At 44.1% G+C, this 23406-nt stretch overlaps 1 protein-coding gene across 2 annotated transcripts in view; it reads right to left on the minus strand.

The window, feature by feature from the left end:
* The window catches only part of Fam124a (family with sequence similarity 124 member A), a 56602-nt gene extending 35415 nt beyond the window's left edge, over positions 1-21187 (minus strand). Inside the window, exons 1-2 of one of the 2 annotated variants that reach the window (XM_008824956.3) lie at positions 20926-21187; positions 11749-11780 (exon numbers count right to left, since the gene is read on the minus strand). In XM_008824956.3, the coding sequence (XP_008823178.1) occupies positions 11749-11780; positions 20926-20990 (97 nt within the window). In that variant the 5' untranslated portion in view covers positions 20991-21187. Of the gene's footprint in view, positions 1-4703; positions 4876-11748; positions 11781-20925 lie in introns of those variants that run through there. The other variant, XM_029559599.1, reaches the window with a different exon arrangement.
* Positions 21188-23406: the final 2219 nt, after the last annotated feature.

A 23406-nucleotide genomic window follows, 5' to 3' on the forward strand; every position in this document is an offset into this window, starting at 1 on the left:
ACAACTGCCCTCATAATATAGGTAATACAGTTCTTCTCCCTCAAGCCTCAATTCCCAGAACTTTCCTGTAATTGAAGAATTTGAGCATAGGCTGAAATGGTTAAGTTGAAACCTCTGCTTTCATTTGTCAGAGAACAATAAGGATGCTTTGTGCTCCTTGAGCCCTTTCAAGCTTTTGTAAGAAGGCTGCTTTGGCTACAGTGCAGTCACTTGGGTACTCTCAGTTTACATCACGTTGTAGAGACAATATCAGAGGCTGGATGTCTAATTCACACTCCCCAGCCTCCCCAGCTCTTCCGAAACCAGGATACTATCAAGAAAGAAACAGAAAGCAAGGCAGATACTTTAGATAGTGCTGCATTTTTTCTCCCCTTGGAAATGGGACTGCAGTTTTATTTTGAATGTATTTCCAGTCTCATTCAGGTCTATCATTCTGAAATACCCCTCCTGTCCAAACAAAATCCAGCCACCAAACAGTAAGGAAGAAGCAATGAAACACAGCTTGACAGACACAGAAAGGACTAGTAATTAGTCTGTGGAGATACAAATATAACTGGAAACACCATGATGATTTTGAAAGCTCATGAGCAGATGACACAGGTCTGAGGCACACCAAGGTCCTCAATCTCACAATGTGGTAAGATGCTTCTGTTTAAAAGTTCCAGGGTGGGGCTGGAGGGATGGCTCAGCGGTTAAGAACACTGGTTGTTCTTGCAGAAGACCTGGGTTCGAATCCTAGCACCCACATGGCAGCTAACAACTGTCCATAACTCCAGTTCCAGGGGATCCAACAGCCTCTTCTGTCCTCCACAGGCATTGCACGACACTGGTGCACTCACATACATGCAGGCATGACGCTCATACACATAAAATAAAAATAATAAAGAAACCAGTTCCAGGATCCAACAGCCTCTTCTGTCCTCCACAGGCATTGCACGACACTGGTGCACTCACATACATGCAGGCATGACGCTCATACACATAAAATAAAAATAATAAAGAAAATATTTAAAAAAAAATAAAAAAAACCCAAAACAAAAAATAATAAAAGTTCCAGGGTTTGAGACTGGTGAGACTGTGGCATTTTGCCCAGAATCTTTCCTTCTGCTCAGTAATTTTAGTTCCTTGCAAACCACATTCAGTATTTGTCATTTTCACCAGTGACAAAAGCATCCTGGGATGCTGAGTTCTCAATATAATCTTACAGATTTGGAGAGTCTACAGCACAGCCTGAACAAGACCAGAATTAATACTCACCTAGCTTTAAGAAACAAATCTAAAGCGGGAAACGAAGCCATCACCCATCTCAGGGACTTAACTAGAGAGTTCCAGGGCTCTCAGTTTTACACATAGCCAGGAACAGGATTATTAGAATTATATTAATGGAGATTTGTTTTTAAAGGGGGGGGGTATTCTGGCAGGATGTTAAGAAAGATGAACAATGATTAGCTACCACATTTGCTCTAAGACAAGACGCTGTGTATGTCTTAGCAAAATACATCCCGAATGTCAGTATATGAAAATCAGTGCTGAAATCTAGTGTTGGGCCTCATTCATGGTCAGAATAAAATACAGAGAGTGGAGCTGAGGTTCTCATTTTGTTGGCCTAAAATTCAGTGGAATAGCTAAACACTATCAGTTTCAATATGACACTGAACATTCACCATTCTTGATCCCAGGTCTCCCTAGGCAATATGTACTTCAGGCACATTTGAGGAGAAAACTACCTGGATATGAATAAAAATTAAGGACAGGTGAGATATTCCATCTGGGCCTCTGCTAACAGATGAAGTTGGCCTACTTTTCCAGGTTGACTAGTCAATGGCAGGTCAAAAGGCAGAATGAATCTCTCCCAGCCCTCACTTCCAGTCTCTGACCTTCATACCTCAACTTCTCCCAGCCCTAACATGCCTGATCCTGTGAAGGCCCTAAGGACTGTGCAGAAAGAGACACAGTCACTTTTCCCAGCATTGTGACAAGATACCCGGCAGGGACAACCTAGGGCAAAAAGAGTTTATTTTGGCTTACGGTTGAGGGTATAGCCCATCATGGCTGGTAAGGTGTGGTAGACAGAGTGAGTGACTCCCATCTGTGGTGGTGGGAGCAGGAGGGGGCTTGCTCACAGCTTGATGGATCAGGAAACAAAGGGCTCAGGTTGGAACCTACAGCCCAAGTCTGTTAAAAGGTCTAAACGGTCCCACAACCTCCCAAAACATTGCTACCAGATGGGGCCCAAGTGTTCAAACACATGAGCCTGAGGGGACATTTCACACTCAAGCAACATCCTTGTCCTTGGATCTCACTGTGTAACTGAGGACAGACACTGATATAACAGACACAGGAAAAATACCAATGGGAGATGGTAAGTTCCCAACGATGTACAGGACAAAATATTAGGTACTTTCCCCTTCCCCACAACTTTTCTACTAGCTTGGGGCCCTCTACCTGCAGAGTCCTGAGTTTATTGCTTTCAGGAAAATGGGGACAGATAAACCCATAGATCAATATTCTGAAGTTATTTTCTTTCAACTCACAGCAGAGGAAATGGTCTGAAGGGCAAGGTTCTCTACTGCAATAGTGGCTCTTGTGGAGATAACAAGTGATGGCATGTCATCTCAAGGACAGACCTCCACCTTCTCCACTCTAACCTGTGACCCCATCCATCCAGCTAGACTTCCAACCTATTATCCCATCACATGTTAAAGGCAGCAGCAGGGATACTGAATTGGAACTGCCTACTGCACTAGTAACTTCCCACTAAACGTGTGTACTGGCTACCTATGCTGCCCGAGGCTGGAAGGAATGATGTCATACTTTCAATGGCAGAGAAGGAATAGAATCCAACTTGAGGAGTTCCAAACCCCAAGACTCTTCTCATTTATATCCTATTCCACAGAGCAGTTTTGCACATCATCCACAAATATAGAGTGTGTATATATGTGTGTGTGCCTATACATAGTATGAATATCTCTCTTCTTGAATATTAACTCACAATGTTTAATAGACACTTGCCGATTCTTCCATGCCAGTGGGAGAGTGAAATGGTGTATAGCTATGGGAAGAAGGGGCCAGAAGCTTTATAAAGAGCACATCTTTATCCCGGTACTTCTGCCTGCAGGAGCTCATCCTCATAATGGAGGATGGACACAAATAGAGCAAAGATGTTCTTGGCAACAGTATTGATAATCAAGAAAGGTGGACTAGACCTCACAAGACCTGTTTGGGAGCACTGTGGAATGGAGTAAGGTATGACACAGAAATGCAGTGGAATAAATTCTAGACAGATGCTCAAACTGCCATAGAAGGAACTTTTCTGATGCACACCTACATCTACAATGCTAATAATGAGAAAATTTGACTCTTTGTCTCTGTCTCTCTTACACACTACCATTCTAATAAATACATCTACAGGAATATAGATGACCATAAAATGTGCAAAGGTAGACAACAAATGGCAAACAAAGGTTGTTTTGGAAGTTAGAATTCTGAGTTTTAATCTTTTTTTTCTGAATTTGTATTTTCTGACTTTAAAAAACGAAACAACTATGCATTATGTGGGCAAAAAAGTTATTTTTTTAAATAAGAAAAGTCATAGGCACATTAAGGGAGGTACAAGTGGTGTCAGCCACTCACTTTTGCCCCTTCTCTCCGGGTCCTGACAACCTTGGTGGACGAGGCATCCTGAGCTGCCCATTGGTATTCTCTGGGAAAATTTAATCTGGTTCTGGTTTTCTTTTATACCCTGGATAGAGACTTATACCTTTTGTGTTGCTGTAGTTAAAAATTAAAACTCTGAAGCCAGATCTCCTATCTTTGAAGTGGAAGGACTACCCTGTACTATTTTGAAATAGATGTCAGCATAGTGTAGTGAGCAGTCCTTACCCTTTGATTTTCTGTTGCATAGCTTTGGTTATTGTTTCCTAAAATCAGCTGTCAAACAGTAACACTGGCTTCTCAGGTTCCCAGGAAGAGAAAGTGTGTACCCCACACCAGCAAAAAACATAGGCTTTAGGTGTTTCATTACCTCAGAGATTTCATTTGCCATTTCCACAATCCTACAAGTAATGCTGCCCCCATTGTCAAACAGAACCCCAAAGCATAAGGGATGTGTTTTATGGTTTAAAATAACCTTTTCTTAGTGGGGAGGGGAATGTAATTCCCTTTATTTTAAAAATTCAACAGAATAATTCAAATATTTATTAAGTGAACAAATTTCCTCACCAGACACTATGCAGATCAGAAAGCCCTCAGATGATAAAATCACAAAACTAGAATCCATGCACAGGAGACTGGTGTAAGCCATGTCTGTCGGGAATGATTTAAGAGCAAACTTGCTTAATGGGAAGCTGGGCTAGCTCAGTGCCTCTCGAACTTCCAGCATATACTACACACTTGACTCAGGGGTGAGATCTGGGACTCTGTATTTCTGAGGCAGCAAGTTCCCCAGGGTAATAATTACATGTGTTCTACCAGGCTAACAAAATGTGGGCCAATGGGCTACTCTGATATGCACCTACTGGTGTTCTGGTGCTCTGGGAATGTGGCTAAGCCTCCACTTGAATGACTGCAAGACCCATATCTACCATAAATTATATTCCCAGGTCTGAGGCAATTTTTTAAATAGTGTCACCCACAAGCTACATGTTAAATGGCTCTACTCCTGAGAGGAAGGTTCAGGAACACGGCAACGATGCTATACTTACGACAGAAGGGTCTCGTGTGCGGGATGTGGGAAGAGCTGTCCCAGTCATGGCAAGCTGTGGTGAGGCCATGGCTTTGGGAGCGGATGCTGGTAAGGCCACCATCACAGCCAGGTACAGGCTCAGCAGCTTTAGGCATCCCAGGTATTCACATCAGGACATGCAGTAGAAACATCTAAGTGAAAACTTTACATCGACAACCACAATGGAGGGCAGAGGAAACCAGACTGCTTTGCTCACACTCACATCTAGGAGGCTTCTCACTGGTCTCTGAAGTCCTGGCCCTACCCAAGAAGGGACATGTCATCACTAATGCCATCGACTAACACCATGCATGGAGAAGCCTGTCCAGGGCTGCAGTTGTTCCAGTCCAGCCATGCAATGGCTCACTGTGATGCTTGAGAACAATCTTGCACATGAACGTGACCGTTGTGCCAGAATATATCTTAAATGTAATGAAACTGGAGATCCAGTTACTAGAAGCTGTTCAATCAATTCTATGGCCTGGTGGGGTAGGAATTCAAAACCCTGTGAACTTCCTCCATTCAGAAATCAGTCTACCATCTCCACAGTGCTTTTATTTGACTTAGGTCAGCTGTGGGTTCACAACAGCATGTCAAACAACCTCATTTGCCCTTTGGAAACTGAGGAAGTTAAGGGAAGCAGTGATAGGTCCCAGTCCAAGCACAACTTTGTCTAAAAGCTGCACTCTAATTTTAGAAACACTGTCGACTCTTTTCTTAATGTGTTTCTGTGGTAGGGATGGATGTCTGTGTCTTCCTCAAATCTGTGCATATTACCATTCTATGGTAATCACCCATTTCAGCAAATTCAATGGTAGGAATTATTCTTCATGATGATTAGTGAAGAGATATGAATTTTGTCTCAATTTTGTGGATTAAGACTGAAAGAATATTTGTTCTGAGAACCAAAGTCACTTATGAAAAACAGAAGGGAAAATGATTACAATGTTTATAATAGATCAAGATAAATTGGCCACTACCACATCTTCCAAAATACTGATCGTCCTTTGCGTGTGTGTGTGTGTGTGTGTGTGTGTGTGTGTGTGTGTGTGATGATAAAAATGGCTCTAAACTGGGAAGAATCTGTCAGTAAGTTATTGTCTCTAATAAAACAGAAAGGAAAGGATTAAACATTTTATGCTGCCCAGGCTGCATTGAGCTCCTGCAGAGTGATGGGTCCACAGTACACTACTGTGTCTTTGCAGTGTGATGCTTTCCAAGCAGCAGTTGAATTAGTAATTAAATCACAATGCGTTCACCTCTGGCTCTAAACTGGGAAGAATCTGTCAGTAAGTTATTGTCTCTAATAAAACAGAAAGGAAAGGATTAAACATTTTATGCTGCCCAGGCTGCATTGAGCTCCTGCAGAGTGATGGGTCCACAGTACACTACTGTGTCTTTGCAGTGTGATGCTTTCCAAGCAGCAGTTGAATTAGTAATTAAATCACAATGCGTTCACCTCTCCAGCAGGCTGAGGGGCTTCACAAAAGCAACCAATGTCAAAATAAATATAATGCTCCAGGAAATATCCTGGAGCTGCTGGGGAAAGCAAAAACTACTGAGAACTCAGAAGTTGATAACCTGCCAGAAAAAGACATTGGGAAAGGGAAGCAGCTCACCCCAGGCTCAGCAGCAAGGCTGGACTGACAAGTCTGGTGGGTGGTGGCTCTTGGTCAGGATAGCACCTTGCAGCTAGCCAGGATGCCTGGCCTTTCTCAAGAGAACATCCATGGTCCTTTTGGCCCCCTTTCCCTCATGATAAATGTGTTTCTAGGGGCCCAGAGCATCACCTGGGTATATTCAGGATTGGCTTTGGTGTCATTTCCAAGACAAGGCCCTAGCAAAGCCAGGGAATGGAACCCCATTGGACTTGTGGCCTGCAGAAGCACTCGGCTAGCAGAGGGACATGAACAGGAAACAGGGAAGCTACATGAGTCACTGAAGGAACAAGCAGGAACTTGGTAGGTTAAAAACCCAGTTCAGGGACTCCCGCTCCTCTGATCACATGTACTATGTTAATATGCTGCTTTTCTTGTTGTTGTGACAAAATATTTAATAAAAGCTACTTAAAGGAAGAGAGGTTTATTTTGGCTCATGGTTTGAGAAGATATGGTCCATCATGGTGGGGAAGGCATGGTGGCTATGTGGTTATGGAAGTATGTGGCAGCTGCTTGCTCAAATATTAGTGTACCAGGAAGCAGTGAGAGACAAAGGCTGGTGTTGAGTTCACTTTCTGGAAACACCCTCATAGGTACACCCAGTGGTGGTAAGTCTCTTAGAGTGGTTCTAGATCCAGCCAAATTGACAGTGAAGATTAACCTTTTTTTGTAGTCTTGTTGTATGATCTAGAGCTCAGGAGAGCAGAACACACTGTTCAGGGACATTCTGCCCTAAATGTCAGTCCCAGAATGCCTCAGGGTGTGGCCAGGAGCTGGGAGACAACATGCCCTCTGTGCCACTTCAACTGACTGAGGCTTGACGACTGATGCTTTGGGAAGAATGAAGGATACAAAATTGTAAGCCACGGCTGCTGTCACTGGTACCATGCAAGGTGCCAGGAAAAGAGCTAACAGTTGTCTTGAGTTTGGGGGTAGAGCCCATTTAGGCCCAAATTAGGAGGGTCTTGAAGAACAGGCTCAAATAGAGCTAGTTAATTCTTTGTCTTCTTCCCACTGGCATTATTCTTGGGTTAGATATCCTTAAGAGATATCATCTGTTCCTAAAAACGTAACTCTTATGCTCCTAGAACCTTCTAAGAATAATTCTCAAGTATGATTATAATCTTTATCTGAAGGGAAATATTCAGTCACACAGATCAGATTTCATTAGCATTACATGGCACACTTGATTTTATTTCCCTGGTATAATTATTGTTTTTCTTTCATCCTGTTTATAAAATTTGCCCCTTTTATTCAAACCACTTAAGAATGCAGATTGTGCCTCATGGCTGGATGATCTTTTCAGCACATTTCTGAAAACACAACCTAAAATTCTGAGAGTATGAATAGAATGCATCCTCCTCAGGAAGCACTGTGACTTTATGACCGCAGTTCTCGGAAGTGTTCAAGTTTCACAGTTTTCAGAAAGCATGAACGAAAGCTTGCCTTCTCCAACAGTTTAGCAAGGACAAATAGACCAGCTGCAATCTGGAAAAACTCACCTAAACAAAATGAAGGCAACGATTACAGGAGTCCCTCAGCCACGCCAGCGAAGTTGGATGGGATCACAGGATGTGGAGAGTACAACTGAGACTCCAGGATGGGGAAGAAGAGCCACACCCCATCTGCCCAACCTTCCTGCCCCAGATCTGGACATTGGCAGGGAAGAAAAAGCAGACATTGCCTCTCACCATGATAGCTCACTAACCATGACTTCCAGGCAACAAACAGTGCAGAAAAGCTGGTGTTGACTCTTAACACCCCTTACTTTGAAATTAACACTTTAGCCCCTCTGGAGAGATGCTCAGTCCCTTAGATTTTGATTCTGGGCCAAGAACGAAAAGAAAAGGCCCAAGTCTTTCCTTCTTTCCTCTTCTGTTCCATCCCCCTTTTATCCCTCTCTCTCTTTTAAGAGCAGTTTCTAAGATGTTCTGGTCTCAGCACCCTAAACCTTCTAGAACCTAGAACTTCTGTATGAGTCCTTAGAGGACATCCTATTGAACTGCCTCATTCTACAGCACAGAAAACAGGCTGGAATAGAGTGGTGCACTTGGCCCTTGGTAAACAAATCAGAAGGGTTCAATGCAGGAGGCTTGGCCCTGAGAATGTTGATGTATTAGTGGTGGGACCTTAATCAAGAGGGGCCTAATTATGATTAGGGCATTGGGGCTGTCCTCAGAAGGGATGAATTACAGTTCTTATAGCGCCACAGTTAGTTCTTACAACAGTGGGTTGTTATGGTTTAACTAAGACTGTGATACAGTCTGCTCTGAGGCTCCTGCCAAGCTGAGCAGATACTGTGCCATGCTGTCAAGCCCCTGCGAATGCTGGGTAAGAAGCACACACAGAGCACCCATCTTCTAATAATGAAGGGTTTGCACCAATGCTCCAACCAGGAAACAGGAATCATTCAGTTTATTTGGTTTTTGCCATCAAATCCAGGGCCTCGTTTCTACTAGGAAAGTGCTTTATCCCTGAGCTACTCCTCCAGGAATCACTCAGACAGAAGTCATCCCATGAGAAAGGCTGACAGTTGTGGAGAACAACCATGGGATAAAGAGGTGCCTCCAGATCCACAAATGGGGGTTGGGAACCCCGCAGTTCTAGGGCAGTCATACAGAGGGCTCCATCATGGCCACCAGTATCCACTCTTCTTTCTTACTATCAGGAGTGGGTTGCTGACCCCTAGGAACTAGAGATAAACATGAGCCAAGTTCTGGTTCAAGGCCTAAGAGAATTACTAGGTAATGTCTTTGGGAAAACTTACAAAGTGAGGATGGGGCCTAGAAATATGGTTTTGCTGGTAGAGTATTTGCAGGGCATGCACTGGGTTCAATAGCAGCACAGACTAAACCAGCCATGGAGATGCATGCCTGAAACCCTAGTACTCAGGAGGCAAAGGCAGGAGGATCATAAATTCAGGGTCATCCTCTGCTATATAGAGAATTTGGGGCCAACTCAGGCTACCTGAGACATCTAAAAAAACAAAACAGGTGAGGATGACTCTGCTGGCAAGTACCCTTTTGTAACCATCCTGGTTAGAGCAAAGATAATCTAGAGAGACATTTGTGCCTCTTTGGCTATGAGACTATTGAAATAACGGTCTTCAAGAAATTAGAATTTTCTCAGGAATCTCATACTGGATAGAAGAAAAGGTTGCAGCTCTGGTGCCAGCCAGAGGAGGAACTGCCTTCCAGAAGAGAGTTCACACAGTTCTAACAACTTGTCAGACCATCTGGCAGGAGAGCTGGGCGCCCAGACAATGATGGGGGAGACCCATTGACCAAGACAGTGTAGACAGCTTAGTTATGCTTACCTCCAGCCCTGTATTTAAACCTAAACCTCATGTCAGCGCCTCATGATGGACCTGGGGTTCCTCTTTCTAATGCAGTCACAATGAAAACAGGCCTGCCTTTCACATTGCTTGTCTCTTAATTGGTGTATTGAGAATGACTGTCCCAGCCTAGCTTGTTGGGACTTCCAAATCCTACACTTTGACCCTAAAAACTCTGGTAACACTCTAACCCTCTGTATATTTTTTCCAGTGGAGAATAAGGACATGATGCTGGCTGTGGTGGGAGTAGCCATGTTGTAACTCTGAAGCAGCCTTAAAGATGGACGTCAAAAACTGAGCTCGGTGTAGCAGAAAGATGCTTCTGTCCCAGACCTGCCCTGCCTCCCCCGAACCTGGTTCGTTTTAATGATGGAGGAGAACAAACCCTACTTGCCTAACCATTATTTTTCATTATTATTTGTAGCTTAACACATTTCCTGATGGGAACACACACTCACTATGAGGTCCCAGCAGTGCAGAGTGTGCAGCCCCACAACAGCCAGAACGCAGTATTGGTCCCAGCTGCACGTAGAGAAAGTGCAACACAGAGACTGCAATTAAAACAGTGGAGGGGAGGCATTGCAGACCAAATTACCAGCTTCACTGCCTGGAGAGGTGCTTTGTTGTGACCCAGAGGACTGATTTGAGAACTACAAATTAAGCAAGGGCTTCAGGCGAGTATTTTAGAAAATCATTCTTGAAGAATCTTAGCCTGTGGACCAAACTGAGAGAAATGAAAATGGTAGCCCAGAGAGAGCATTCAGGAGGGTTAGTAGCACAGCAGCTTCAGGCCAGGTGGGAGCCAGTGCAGCGCTGTTCTCATGATTATAATGGTTCATAATAACCAGGGGGCAATGTTGGGTCTCCCGTTGGCCAGAATGATCAGAAATTGCTTGCTGCAGTCATCCTAACAAATATAATTTGACACTTAACTACAATTCCAGATATTCCACTTTCCTTATGGTCCCCTATTGAAAAGGAAAACCAAGCCAGAACATCACTAAATAGAATAATCCAATTAAGTGTCTCTCCATTTGCAAACTACTTAGAATTGAGAGTTTAACAGGACTGCAGAGAGGGTAAGACAATTCAGTATTTACTGATTCAAAACTCAAGGCTCTTACTGTAAGACAATTGTTTTTGGTTATTTTAAAATAAATGGTTAATCAATGTGAATAGCTTTGATGTAATGATTCGAATCACTAACAATCCTTTCTAGACATAAGATTTCTCATGAATACATTTACTTATATTTTAATATAGGCACAGCTTTATATTTAGACTGTTGGTATAAACATATTCTCAGTCAATCTTTTTTACCATACATAATGATCCAGGATTTATTTTTAAAAATAAGAAGACGGTTTAATAAAAATGTCTACATCCAGGAATGCAGTGGTAGAACTGAGGGGCAGAGCGCTTGCTTAGCACAAGGCTCTTGGTACAAACTGCAGGACCACCACCACCAAAAAAGTCTACTCCTTTTAGCTCTGTGTTATTTGGAGAAATGATAGCTAAATTGCCTAACTACAGCCTTTGTTGGTATTTCTGTAATGAACCTCATAGGAGTTCTCAGAGATGGACATCCACCTCCATGTGGGCAGGGGACACCTGCCCGCTGAGACAGCAGTACTGGAAAGAACGCTCCTGGGAGAGGAGCTGGTTGAACCCCACCGAGCAGCACACAGTGCTCTGAACTTTGTCTTGGCCTACATGAAGCAGGGACTTGAGGGACAGTGGTAAAGAATGAACTAACTGGGTCCTTGAAGATTCTCCTAGAAGGTCTAGTGGCTGCTGGTAAAGCCTGGGGCACGTCCTTCAAGCTGCCTTGCTATAGGGAAAGGAATCCTATATCTATCTGGTCTTGAAATCAAGGCACAATCAAGTTCTCCAGGAAGAGCCTCAGTTAGAGCTTCTGGTACCACATTCTTTGTTGTGTCTTCCTTACTATTAAAGCATGCGCCACATAAATGCCCTCTGCGCTACTGACCCTGGGGCACTGTTACACTGAAGGACATTTAAAGTATACTTACTGCTGGTGGAAGACCGATGGCTGTAGTCAGACCTGAAACACAAGATCTCAGTGTCAGTAGGATTAGACACCATTTTCCTTTATCCAAATGAGCCACTCAGACTGAGAGTTTGGTCAGTGGCGAGCAGCATTTACCCACTAAAAAAATGTCACTGGTGGAGAACAAGAGTGTTGATCCTCCTTCTGTGCAAATTACTGCTATGTTTGAACTTGAAAGCGAAACTTTGAGGCAGTTTGGAAATTGGGAACCTTCATATGGGCTCTGTGAATTGTCCTGTGGGATTCCCAAGCCATCTAAATTTGCTGGAAATTTTTTTGAGTGTTTATTTTTCTGGGGAGAAAGGCCTCATGTTTTCAACAAATTCACAACTCCTCTAAAGGTTTAAGCCTTCCAGTGTTTGCACAGCACCACCTCAGGCCTCTTTGCTGAGATAATGGAAGGAATCCCACGTGTGGGGAGAAAGAACTTAACTGCGGAGTGGGGAGGGGAGGGGTGTCCGTATTCCAAGTTTGGCTGACCAGCAGGGATGTTCAACATGGGGAGATTTCAACTGATTTCAGTTCCTAATCCTGCTAGGTAGGAGAGCTACAGGATGTGGACTGTGACAGAGAAGGAGGAAAGCAGGGTAAGGTTGAAAGACATGACCCTTGTGGATTTTATGTTGAGAACTCAGCGGCTGGCAGTCAGCCACTGTGAGAATGGAAATCCTGCCAAGTCCTTGCCCCACACAGAGCTGTTAAGACTTCCCTCTCTGGCAAGAAACTTGTTGTAGAAGTCATTTATTCCTCCCTGTGCCCCAAAGCCATTCTCAGTAGGAATTGATAACTTAGGGATACAGGGACTCATCATGTCTTAGCAGTTAGGGGATGTAGTTATGCAAATAAACTGCTTAATTATGCTTAATTTTGTAGATAGACACTCCTTTTACTACTTTAGTCTTGTGGTGCCTTCCTTGAATCACCCAATTTCACTCACCTGAGCTTCTTACCACCCTTAAAAAGCAAATGTAAAACTTAAAAAAAAATGTTCCTCTTACTGGTTAAATTTGCTACGTTGCTTAGACCAAATGATGCACTGATTTATTGGTAGAGAAACGAAATGGAAAGAAAACAGCATGTGCTCGTCTCTTTTTCAAATGAAATATTTTAGTAGTCAGAATCACCGAAGTTTCAAAGTAGAAAGGATAACACTAAAGAGATGTGTTTATCTCATTATAACCTGCACGCACACACACAAGTCAAGTTCAGTTTTATTTTATTAATTGGCATATTAGTTATGGTGACAAAATATCTGACCAAAAAACTTAAAGGAGGGTCTTTTTGAGGGTATACCCCATCCTGATGGGGAAGGATGGTGGTGGCAGTGTGAGGCCACTGGAAACATTGTATCAAGAGACAGGAGGTTAAGGGACACAAGTGCTGGTGCTCAGCTGGTTGTCTCCTTTCCCCCTTTTGCATTCAGTCCAATACCAAACCTGTGGGATAATGCCATCCACATTTAGTGTGGGTGTTCCCTCCTCTGTTAAACATCTCTGGTAGCATTTTCATATGCTCAGATGTTCATCTGGTAGGTAATTCTAAATCTAGTCAGGTTGACAATGAAGATTCACTATCACAACTGGAAAGTGTAAGGAGACTAGGAGGTGAGGAATGACAAGGTTTGGACTCAGTGGGCAGAGTGGGTGGCATGGAACAAGCTAGAAAGTAGGATGGGTAGGGGCGAGGGCATGGTGCCATGTTGGCTGAGGGAAATGAAAGCTTTCAGGATTGGTGACATCCTGAAACTCAGAATTCAGCACCCGGCACTGGCACTTTAAATTCTTTCTGGAGCCAGGCAGAGTATAAATAACACATAGGACAACACTGAGAAATGTAACGATGTATAAAATGTAGTGAATGCCCAACAAACATCCACTGTACTACACGCCAAAGCAAAACCATTCCGTCACAACATGATCATCTCAGGATGGCCAGACTTTCAAGCAGTCGCAAGACTATCCAAATACAACATATGAGAATGTGAAATATTATTATTTCTCTTATAGCAAAAGATGTGTCGTCTTTTCAGCTAGGATCTCCAGATACTCCTGAAGCAGATGGGATTCACATAGGCAGACGTTGTAAAGATCTGCATACAGATGAATATGGCCACATCCATATGTAATGAAAATAACATTGGAAACATAGTTCAAGAATCTTGATGAGCACTGGTAGTATCTTAGGATAGGTGCTAGCATAATAATGCCTCTCCACAAGCGCCCCCCCCCCGCCATCCTCAAGACCCTAACGGCACTGCTGGAGTTAAGCTTGCCAACTGACAGACACTCTGGGTTCTTTCAATTTCCTCTCCACACAGAAGCCAGTCTTTGCACAGCACCAATCTGACCCTGTCTTAACTGGATGAAATTCAAGCTCACTAGTTAAACACAAGCCCCTCGCTCCATGAAGGATGGTCTCTGTCCAGCTGCGCATCCCAGCCTTCATCCCATGGAAACAAATCAGACAGAAGAGTCACCTAAAATTCCCACGTTGCTCTCAGCTTCAGGGTCTAGGTTTACGGAATCTGCGCAGTTGCAGTAATGGTGGAGATAACTATGTTGAACTGCTCTTTTCATTTTACAGCATTTGAACACGCTGCTCTGTAACTCCTGTAATTACCATTTTAGGTGAAGTGAGGTGTTACAATTTAGTCGGCCATTTCACTTTGGAATAGCCTCATGATGTCCTTGATTGTCCACTTTTATAAAATGCTGAGATGAGATAGATTTGAATAAAGCTTTATATTTACCTTCTTGTCATTAGAAAAATTGCCATGATTAGGAACACAGACTGAGGTGTGAATACATTTATAGTTCATTTTCCAATGTCATTGCTACTGAAAGACAAACTGTAAAGCTTACGTCAATTTTATGGAGAAAAAGATTAAAATAACCAGATATTTGAACAGGGCTTTCTGAAGGGCTTTGTGCTCCCCAAACTACTATAGGGGGTCTAGGGATAGCCTGACACCCCTGTTTATTGGTCTCCCAATACAAGAATGTCCCCTGCTGGTAGTCAAGCCTTTCAGCATGAAGCACAAAAGAACTTAAGTATTTTAAGATGAAAAATTTTCAAACATAGTTTGTAGACAGAGCACAATACAAGGACTATATATTTTCACATGCCTGACACATACAGAAACATTTCCAAATATTAATTATAAGTACCAGCACTCTGGAGGCAGAGGCACTTGACTCTCTGTGAGACAGAGACCAACCTGGTCTATATAGTGTTTCAAGCCAGTTGGGGATCCAGGGAGAGTCTTTCTCAAAAAAAAAAAAAAAAAAAGTTATTGAGGTCCCCTGACTATTTTTTAGCTATAATGACATGCACTGGGATTATATATAGAGATATTCTGTAACTGAGCTAGTTTACCACTGTTAGACTTGCCAATTTGCACATATTTAGAAAATGAATATTCCTAAATTTTCTTTTCCAGGAAAACCATGGCATAAGTACTGATTTTTGCATAACTGTAAAACTGATCTTCCTGTTATTGCAAAAACATCACTCAGTGTCTCATGAACTTCTAGTTAATTCTCAGAGCAATGAATTGAATGCCATGGTAACCGAGAGCTGAGTAGCCTTGAATACAAACTTCATTAAGTACTAAAAGATAATTTTTTCCTCTACATAAGATTTCCTTTAAATTTTCTTTGATTTATTTATTTTTATTTTATGTGTATGAGTGTTTTGTCTACACGTATGCAAGTGCACCATGTGTGCAATGCTTGCAGAGGCAGAAGAGGGCAGTGGATCACCTGGAACAGTTGTTAGCTGCCATGTGAGTGCTGGGAATTGAACTCAGATCAAGAACAGCCAGTGTTTTTAACCACTGAGCCACCTCTCTAGCCCCGCGTCCTTTAAAAAAAAATTCTGGCCCAATGAAAATTTTATTGCAGCTATTTCTCCCATCGACCTGTTTAAACTCTCAAGTCATGACTTTTTTCTCTCATAAATACTGGTTGGAGTTCTTCCAAAGACATAGGGTCTAGTGTGATACTGCCATGTCCAGAATTTCAGTGACAGCTGATGCAGAAGTGGAAATCCACAAATGCCAGATCAAACTACTGAATGAAATAACCCACTGGGTACAGTCATGTGTGAAGGAGCAGGGTGGAGGCCAGATCTTGGAGACTCACTAATGAAACCTCATTACACAGCATCAGCTTTATTTGGATTTACAAGGAACTGTCTGCCCCCCTGCTATGGAATTCTGTTTCGTGAGCTACTCTGTCAATGTCAGCAGTGATTTGTCAGCTTCTTACAACAGTGTACAGAGGCACAGGCTTGTTTTCAAGTGGAGTTTCCAAATGGCATCAACTGCCACAGAAGAATGCTAGCTTGCTTTTAGTCTTGGCCTGTGTTAGGTGGGTCAGTTAGAAAAGGCAGTGTTTTAATCAAAAGAAAACAAGAGCTAATAACAGATGAAATGGTTCTTAAGAGGCAAAGTTACTACGTGGGAAGCACAGTGGAGATCTGGGCAGCAGACCCAAGAGCCATACACCTTTAAATCTCTGCGTCCCATTTGTATACTAATAGTAATGATACTGAGGCATGACCTGTGGATGTTCTGAATGATAATCAAGTTCCTTCAGGTGTATAAAAATGTTTGCTGTGTTGGGTATAAAGAATGTATGGAGTTGGGCATAGTGGCACATGCCTGTAATTCTCACTGGAGAGGCTGAGGCAAGAAGATTCTAAATTGGAGGCTATCCTGGGATATATAAAGAGACTATCTGAAAACTAAACAAAAGGAGACTCTGTGGTCCTAGAGTCACTATTATTATTATATAAAACTCTAAGTTTATCATTTGGAGTGTTCTTTGTTACAATGGAATGATGAGAAATTACCTCAATGGGTCCAGGTTGACTTTCGCCAGTCACCATTCTGGGAACTTTAAATCTGCACTCTCGTTTAATCTTTACAAGAGCCCTTTTAGGGAGACATAATTGTCCCCACTCTACAGAGGGGGAAACTGACAGCAGAGAGGTTAAGTAACTAGCTCATGGTTTCACAACTCCTATGAAGAGCCAGAACTTTAATACAAGCAGGCTAGCACTAGCTTCCAAAGTGACCAGCCCAGTCTGTGCACTGCCAGTGGGACCCACAAAGTTTCTTAGAACCATTTCACTGATCTGATAATGATAGGAAGGCTAATCAGCCTAAACAATACCCTAAAATCCTTAGCCATCCTTAGCAATGATCTCCTCTCTACTCTGTGAGGAATGCAACTACCCAGGGACTCTGCCCAGCTCTAGCTATGAAAGCTGCAGGAAAAGAAATAGGTCAACTCTCGTCTCCACAAACACATAATCAGACATCCCGATGAGTTCCCACTCTTTACCGACCAAAACCCATTTCAAATCTCTGTTCTTCTATGCATGGCATTATACTGAATGGAAACTCTGTCTTCCCTTTCCTCTGCCCCTCTGGCCCTCTTCTACCCAAAGCCCATTCATCCATATGTGGGCTAAAGCCTACCTGCCTCCACCTCTTCAGAACATAAGAATTAGGTGAGGTCATGTTTCCTTCTTCATCTTCATCTGCATCCCTTGCTATAGAATCCTTTCTCTGGGCAATAATTGTCCACTCAGAGCCCCTGCAGGGAGGGAATTCATCTCTTTCATCCTTCTGGTTACTGTTCCTCCATACCTCTCTTCTGGACAAATTTATAGACAAGCAGCTTAGCAATGACTTTTCATTACATTCTGCTCCTTTCTGAGGCCACTCTACTCTGGCTTCTGCTGTCATCAGATCCTCACTTCATTATCTTCATCGATAAAAGATACTCCAGTCCTCATCTTAATGAGTTTCTCAAACAATATCCATCTTTGTTTCTCCTCAACTCAATTCCCCATTGGCTTCTAGGGCGGCTCGTTCCTCATCCTTTTATCCCACACTGACTGACTTCTTGAGTTTTGTCATCATAAGCTCACCCGCTTTTGCCTGACTTTCCAATGCAATGGATTCTCAAGGCTGGGCTTAAGGACAACCTACTGCTCTAACAGCTCAGTCCAAGGACTCAGTGAACCAATGAAACACGCTAAGGCTCAGAATAGTAGGCAGCGAGCAGTCAGTGGTAGGCAAGTATCGGCTGTGACCTTCAATTGATTTCATCTCTCCCAGGGCTTCAAGGGCAGTTCCAAAAATGGTGCCACCAGTCAGACCTTCACTAATCCAGGCAAAGACACCCAACTGACCCAAATGCTGACTTGCCTTCTTACTTAATGTCTCTGAAGACCATACTTGCTGAAAATGAAACAACACATATTCTCCCCTAACTTGGTTTAGAAGGGACCATAGGATACTTTGAGAATTCAATTTTTTAAAAAACGTTTTCAGAACTAGATAGGTGGCTCAGCAATTAAGAGCACTGGCCACTCTTGCAGAGGACCTGGGTTCAGTTCCCAACACCCACATGGTGGTTAACAGTCACCTGGAACTCCAGTTTCAGGGGATCCAACATCCTCTTCTGGACTCCATAGGCACTGCACCACGTGGGTGCATTTACATACATGCAGGCAACACTCATACACATAAAAATAATAAATGAAAGTTTTATCATAAAAACTAACCAAGTACATTATTTTCTCTATACCTTAAAGCTATTCATGGGACCTCAAATTAAGGACAGATGTCTTAGTGGATGTATCACTTGAGCTGGGTCTTGAGAGAGAGTAGAATTTCGCCTGATAGACAGGCATGCCAGGTAGAAGGGCAGAGCTGGCAGAAAGAGCTGTTTGACAAAGTGAGGCAGCAGAAAAATTTGCCAGGGTGACCAAGTGCAGAGGGCAAAGAATGGTTTGTGAACTGGACTCTTACAATTCTAGGCCATATTAAATTCTTTCACTTGATAGATAAAAGAGCCATAAACGTTTGGAAGGGAGAGAGACATGATCAGATTTATGTTAAGAAATACTAATGAGCCCAGCATGGTGGTCCATGCTTTGATCCTAGCACTTGGGAGGCAGAGGCAAAGGAGGTTGATCTCTGTGCGATCAGGGCCAGCCTAGTCTACATAGAGAGTTCCAGGCCAACTGAGGCTACAGGGAGACCTTATCTCAAAAAAAAAAAAAAAAATACTAATGAAATCTGGGCATGGTGGTACATGTCTGTAATTCCATCACTTGGGAAGTAGAGGCAGGAGGATGGGAGTTTAAGGTTGTCCTCTGCTACTTAGTGAGTTCAAGTCCAGCCTGGACTACATGAGACTACTTCAAGAAACCAAAACAACAACAACAGCAACAATAGTAAACATTTAATGAGTGAGTTCTGTGTGTTTTATACTCAATCTGGATAGAAGAGGTCAGAGAAAGCACCAGAGAAAAGAGCCAACTATGACCAGTGTTTTTGATAGCTAAACTAAAGCTCAAGGAACACACAGGAGTAGACAGCAAACACAAGGCCAAGGTGCACACTGTGAGACTCGTGTAAAAGCATATCATTTTATATTTTACTTTAAGCTAATGATGCAATAATTATTTAAACAATTCTGTCCTGTTACAAACTCATTTTAGTGACAGGCAGAAAACAAGCTTCAGTGTCACACACTCAGCCAGCCCCTCCCAGGAACCCCGGTAAATGTCATGCTAACCCCTGGTTCCTGGGGTGAAGTCACCCCTCAAGGTCAGGACTTCCTCTTCCTTCTCCAAGGCACAGGCCATGGGGAAAGAAAACCTGCTTCAGTGAGCCTTGCAAATTGAAAACAAATAGGATAAGGAATACTTCACTCTAGCTATAAAAGAGCTGGTTAATTTTGCTTTGTTTCTTTTATTCATGGTCCTGCTAACCAGGATTGGGGGAGCCAAGGACCTTCCATTAAAGTTGATAAATGGGGGGGGGTGTGACTCAGTGAAAGAATGCTAGTCTAATATGCATGGGGGCCCTACGTTCAAACCCCAGCACCACAAAAATCAAGAAAGAAACTAATTTGACAAACGTCAAATAAACATTTGTCAATGTTGAGTAAAAGCAAGGGCAGTGTGGGGTGGAGAGAGGTTAGAACCAAGTTACCCCACTATGGATGACCAAGTTGGATAAAGGAGGAAGTCCACTGCAAGGAAGTATGCACACCTAGAATGGGTAGGGGTGGTGGAGGAGGGTGCAGGAACCGAGGCGTTGGGAGCCAGGAGGAGCTAGGGGTGAAGGCTTTCTTAGGGTCAGGTTAGAACAGGTGTCCATTCTGGAATCCTCTCTTCCCACCCCCATGAGGCTGCCAAAACCCTGAGATTAGCTTGAAACCTCTCCACCTTCCAGGAATTCTGAAATTTTCTGTAGCCTGGGTAGCCTCTGTCCTCTCCAGATAGGAAAAGACACCCTTTCCTCTGGGGTAGAACCCGCATCCTGGATATGGTGCTGACTGCACAGGAAAATCCTCTAGATAGGGGCTGGGTGGAAACCATCACAAGGACATTCCTCTCCGCCAAGGCATTCGCTCTTTTGTCCTACTCAGGAAAACTGCTGTCCGGAGAGGACTAATTAGTCTCCAAAGGTTTGAGCTAATTGTTTGAGTTCTTTGAAGCGCATAGGACGAGTTCTATGCAAGTAGGGCCAGATCACAGCATACTACAGGTTCCCAAAGCAGCGGTTCAGGCTAGGGCAGGTGCACTGAACCAGGAGGAAGTTCAGAGGGGTTGGCGGGATGGAGAGGCAGGTCAGCAGCACAGGCTAAAGTGCCACCAAAAGGGCCCTAAAGTGATATATGTCGTCCTCTTCCCTGACTTCTGAGAGACTTTCAGGCGTCCCACCTCTCCACCTGCTTTCCTCCTCTCCAGGGCTGACTCCAGGGGGTTCCGGAGCTCTCGGGGAGAGTTCCCTGGGCCGTTGGAAACAAGAGCTACAGCATTTCTAGTCAACGCCGTTGCCAGGGCACACTGGCTAGGCCTGGCACTCCTGAAGGACCGGGGCTGGGTGTGACCATGTTGAACCTCGGGTCCTGCCACCTTTCCGCTCTGCGTGCGGCCCGCCCTGCCCTGCTCGGGACAGCCGAGCACCACGCGGCTGGGCCGGGGACTGGCCGCAGCGATGGAGCCCCAGGTCCCCGGGAGGATGCGGGAGGAGCGCCCCTTGCTCCCCGGTGCTCTCAGTCGCTTGATCCCCACCCGGCCCGGCCCGGCCCGGCCCTGCTCCGCTCACCCTCCGGTCTCCGCGCCCGAGTCCACGCAGTCCTCCTCCTCTCCACCGCCCACCTTCGCGTCCATGGTGCGCGTCCCCGCCACGCTCGGAGCCCGGAGCTGCAGCCTGGGTTCCCGTACTCAACTCGGGCGCCCGCGCAGGCTGCTCCCGCCTCTCTCGGCAGCGCCCTCCCCGCCCCTCTCCTCTCGGTGCCGCGCGCGGGGACGCGCGGGTGTCACCGCCCTGCGCCGGTGCACGAGGGTATCTGTGTGCATACGCGGGTGTGAACGGGATGCGCGCGTATGCAGGAGCGTGTTGTGTGCTTGGGTGTGGTGCGTGTGCATGAGGGCGTGTGTGTGAGATGGCTTATGTCTATGAATGTGGGGTGTAGTGGGCGTGGTGTTGACGGCATGTGCTTGTGCCGAGCGGCTGTGCCATTTGTAGTGTTACTTCCTCCGTGTGTGTGTGCGTGTGTGTGTGTGTGTGTGTGTGTGTGTGTGTGTGTGTGTGTGTGTGTGTGTGTGTGTATACATACGCAGGCGAGCTGCCTCATCTAGGCCCTCGGGTCCCAGGGGTTGCCTAGAGATTTTGCAGCCTCAGCCTATGAGCAGCACAGAGAAACACCCACCAGCACAGCCAGAGCAGGGTGCATGGAATGCTTCCCTTTAGGGACCAATTAGGACACCTGGGTGTTTTCTTATAGGTTCCTCAGAATTGCCAACGCTGAATTCATTATCGCCTTGCACAGTGCAGGTCGCTTCGGAGTGGCTTCTCATCATCCAACTTGCCAGCTTACAACGGATGTAGTGCAGTCTTTTGTTATCTGTCTTTTGAAATAACATAAAGAACCGTTCATGTACCTGCATTAAAAGGCTTTGGCAGCAAAAGGGTGTCAGGTATAAGCCCCATCCCCTTAGGGTGAGTTTAAGATCACTGTTGGAGCAGGTCACCTCCCCTGTGTCTAGATGATACAATTTAGTGGGGGGCAGGAAGAGGTAAGAACACTTTGGGTTTAATTCTGGCAGTCTTGCCATTCCAAACTATTGGAAAGCTTCTGCTCTCTGCTCTCTTTTGAAGGGCAGTGCAGAGGATGCAAACCTTGGCCTTGCACATGCTAAGCAAATGCTCTACCCTTGGGCTATATTCCTCGTCACTTTATCTTTGAAGTCAAGTTCTTTAACCTCTTTGAGCCTTTATTTCTTCACCTGTAACACAGGGTTACTTCTGTCTCTCCTGTACCACTGTTTGTCACATGAGATGATGTCTGTAAAACAGTTTACATGGGTGGTGGTAATGTAGAGCCGCCTCACAGGCAGCTGACATTGTCCCCCTGGAAGCCTGAGCTAGCCTCATTCCCTCTTTCAGCTTGCAAAGCAGTGTCACTGTGTGACAAGTGTCACCACAAAGAGGAACACTGTTTCTTGCCTTTCTTTTTCTCTCCGCTTCCTGTTCTTCCACCCTACTTGACCTAATTATCATCCCTTTCTGATTCTTACTTCAAACACATTATACAAAAGAGAAAGTTAATAAAAGCAGAACCAAACTATAATCTCATTTTTGGGAAAAAACTCAGGTGAATGGGCCAACTCCAAATCTAAACGGCTTTTTTAACGTTTTTAAAAACTTAAAATTCCTTGCCCCAATCAAACAACAACAAAAAGAATATATTATACTTAATTGGTGCTCATCAGCTGGAAGAAAGTAGCAGTTCCTCAAGAGAGATATTTGTTGCATGCATTGTGTTGTGTTTGAATCTAAAAATGTCTCCTGAAAGCTCATGTGTTAAGGGCTTGGCTGCCAATGGGTAGGCTTTTTGAGAGGCAATTGGATCATGAAGGCTCTAACTTCATCAAGGATCAATCCCTGTATGAATTCTTAGTCAAATGGACTATTAGAAGGTGGGGTTTGGTTGGAGGAAGCAGGTCTCTGGGGGTATATCATGCCCCCTTCCTCTCTGTCTCTGTTTCCTGCCCACTACTAGGTAAGCAGCTCTGCTGTACCACACCCTCTCTAACATGAGGCTCTTCTTTGAACTCAGAACCATGTAGTTGAGCAACCATGACCTGACACTTCTGAATCTATGAGCCAAAATAAATCTGCCCTCCTTAAAAAAAACAAAGTAACTTTAATTTTTAAAATATTTATGTGTGTGTGTGTATGTGCACATGTGTGGAGGTCAGAGGATAACTTGAAGTTGGTTTTGTCCTTCCACCTTGTGAGTTTCAGGGATGAACTTTGGTCTTTAGGCTTGGTTGCAAATGCCTTTACCTGCTGAGTCATCTTGGTGAAAGAAAGGAGTAAGGAGCTCCTCACAAGCCCATGTAATCCCTGAGGAACAGATCCTGAAATGACCTTAAGAGTAAAAATAATTGGCTTATTTGGGCCAACTGTATGATCTTAAACACCAAAAAGGAAAGTATAACCAAAGATTAAAGTCATCAGTATATTTTTTTAAGGGTCCATGTGTATAGCTAAAGGTCAGTCACCCTCTTTTTAGGTTGT

This window comes from Nannospalax galili, unplaced genomic scaffold, assembly GCF_000622305.1.
Source record: "Nannospalax galili isolate Female #2095 unplaced genomic scaffold, S.galili_v1.0 scaffold488, whole genome shotgun sequence".
Lineage (NCBI taxonomy): Eukaryota > Metazoa > Chordata > Mammalia > Rodentia > Spalacidae > Nannospalax > Nannospalax galili.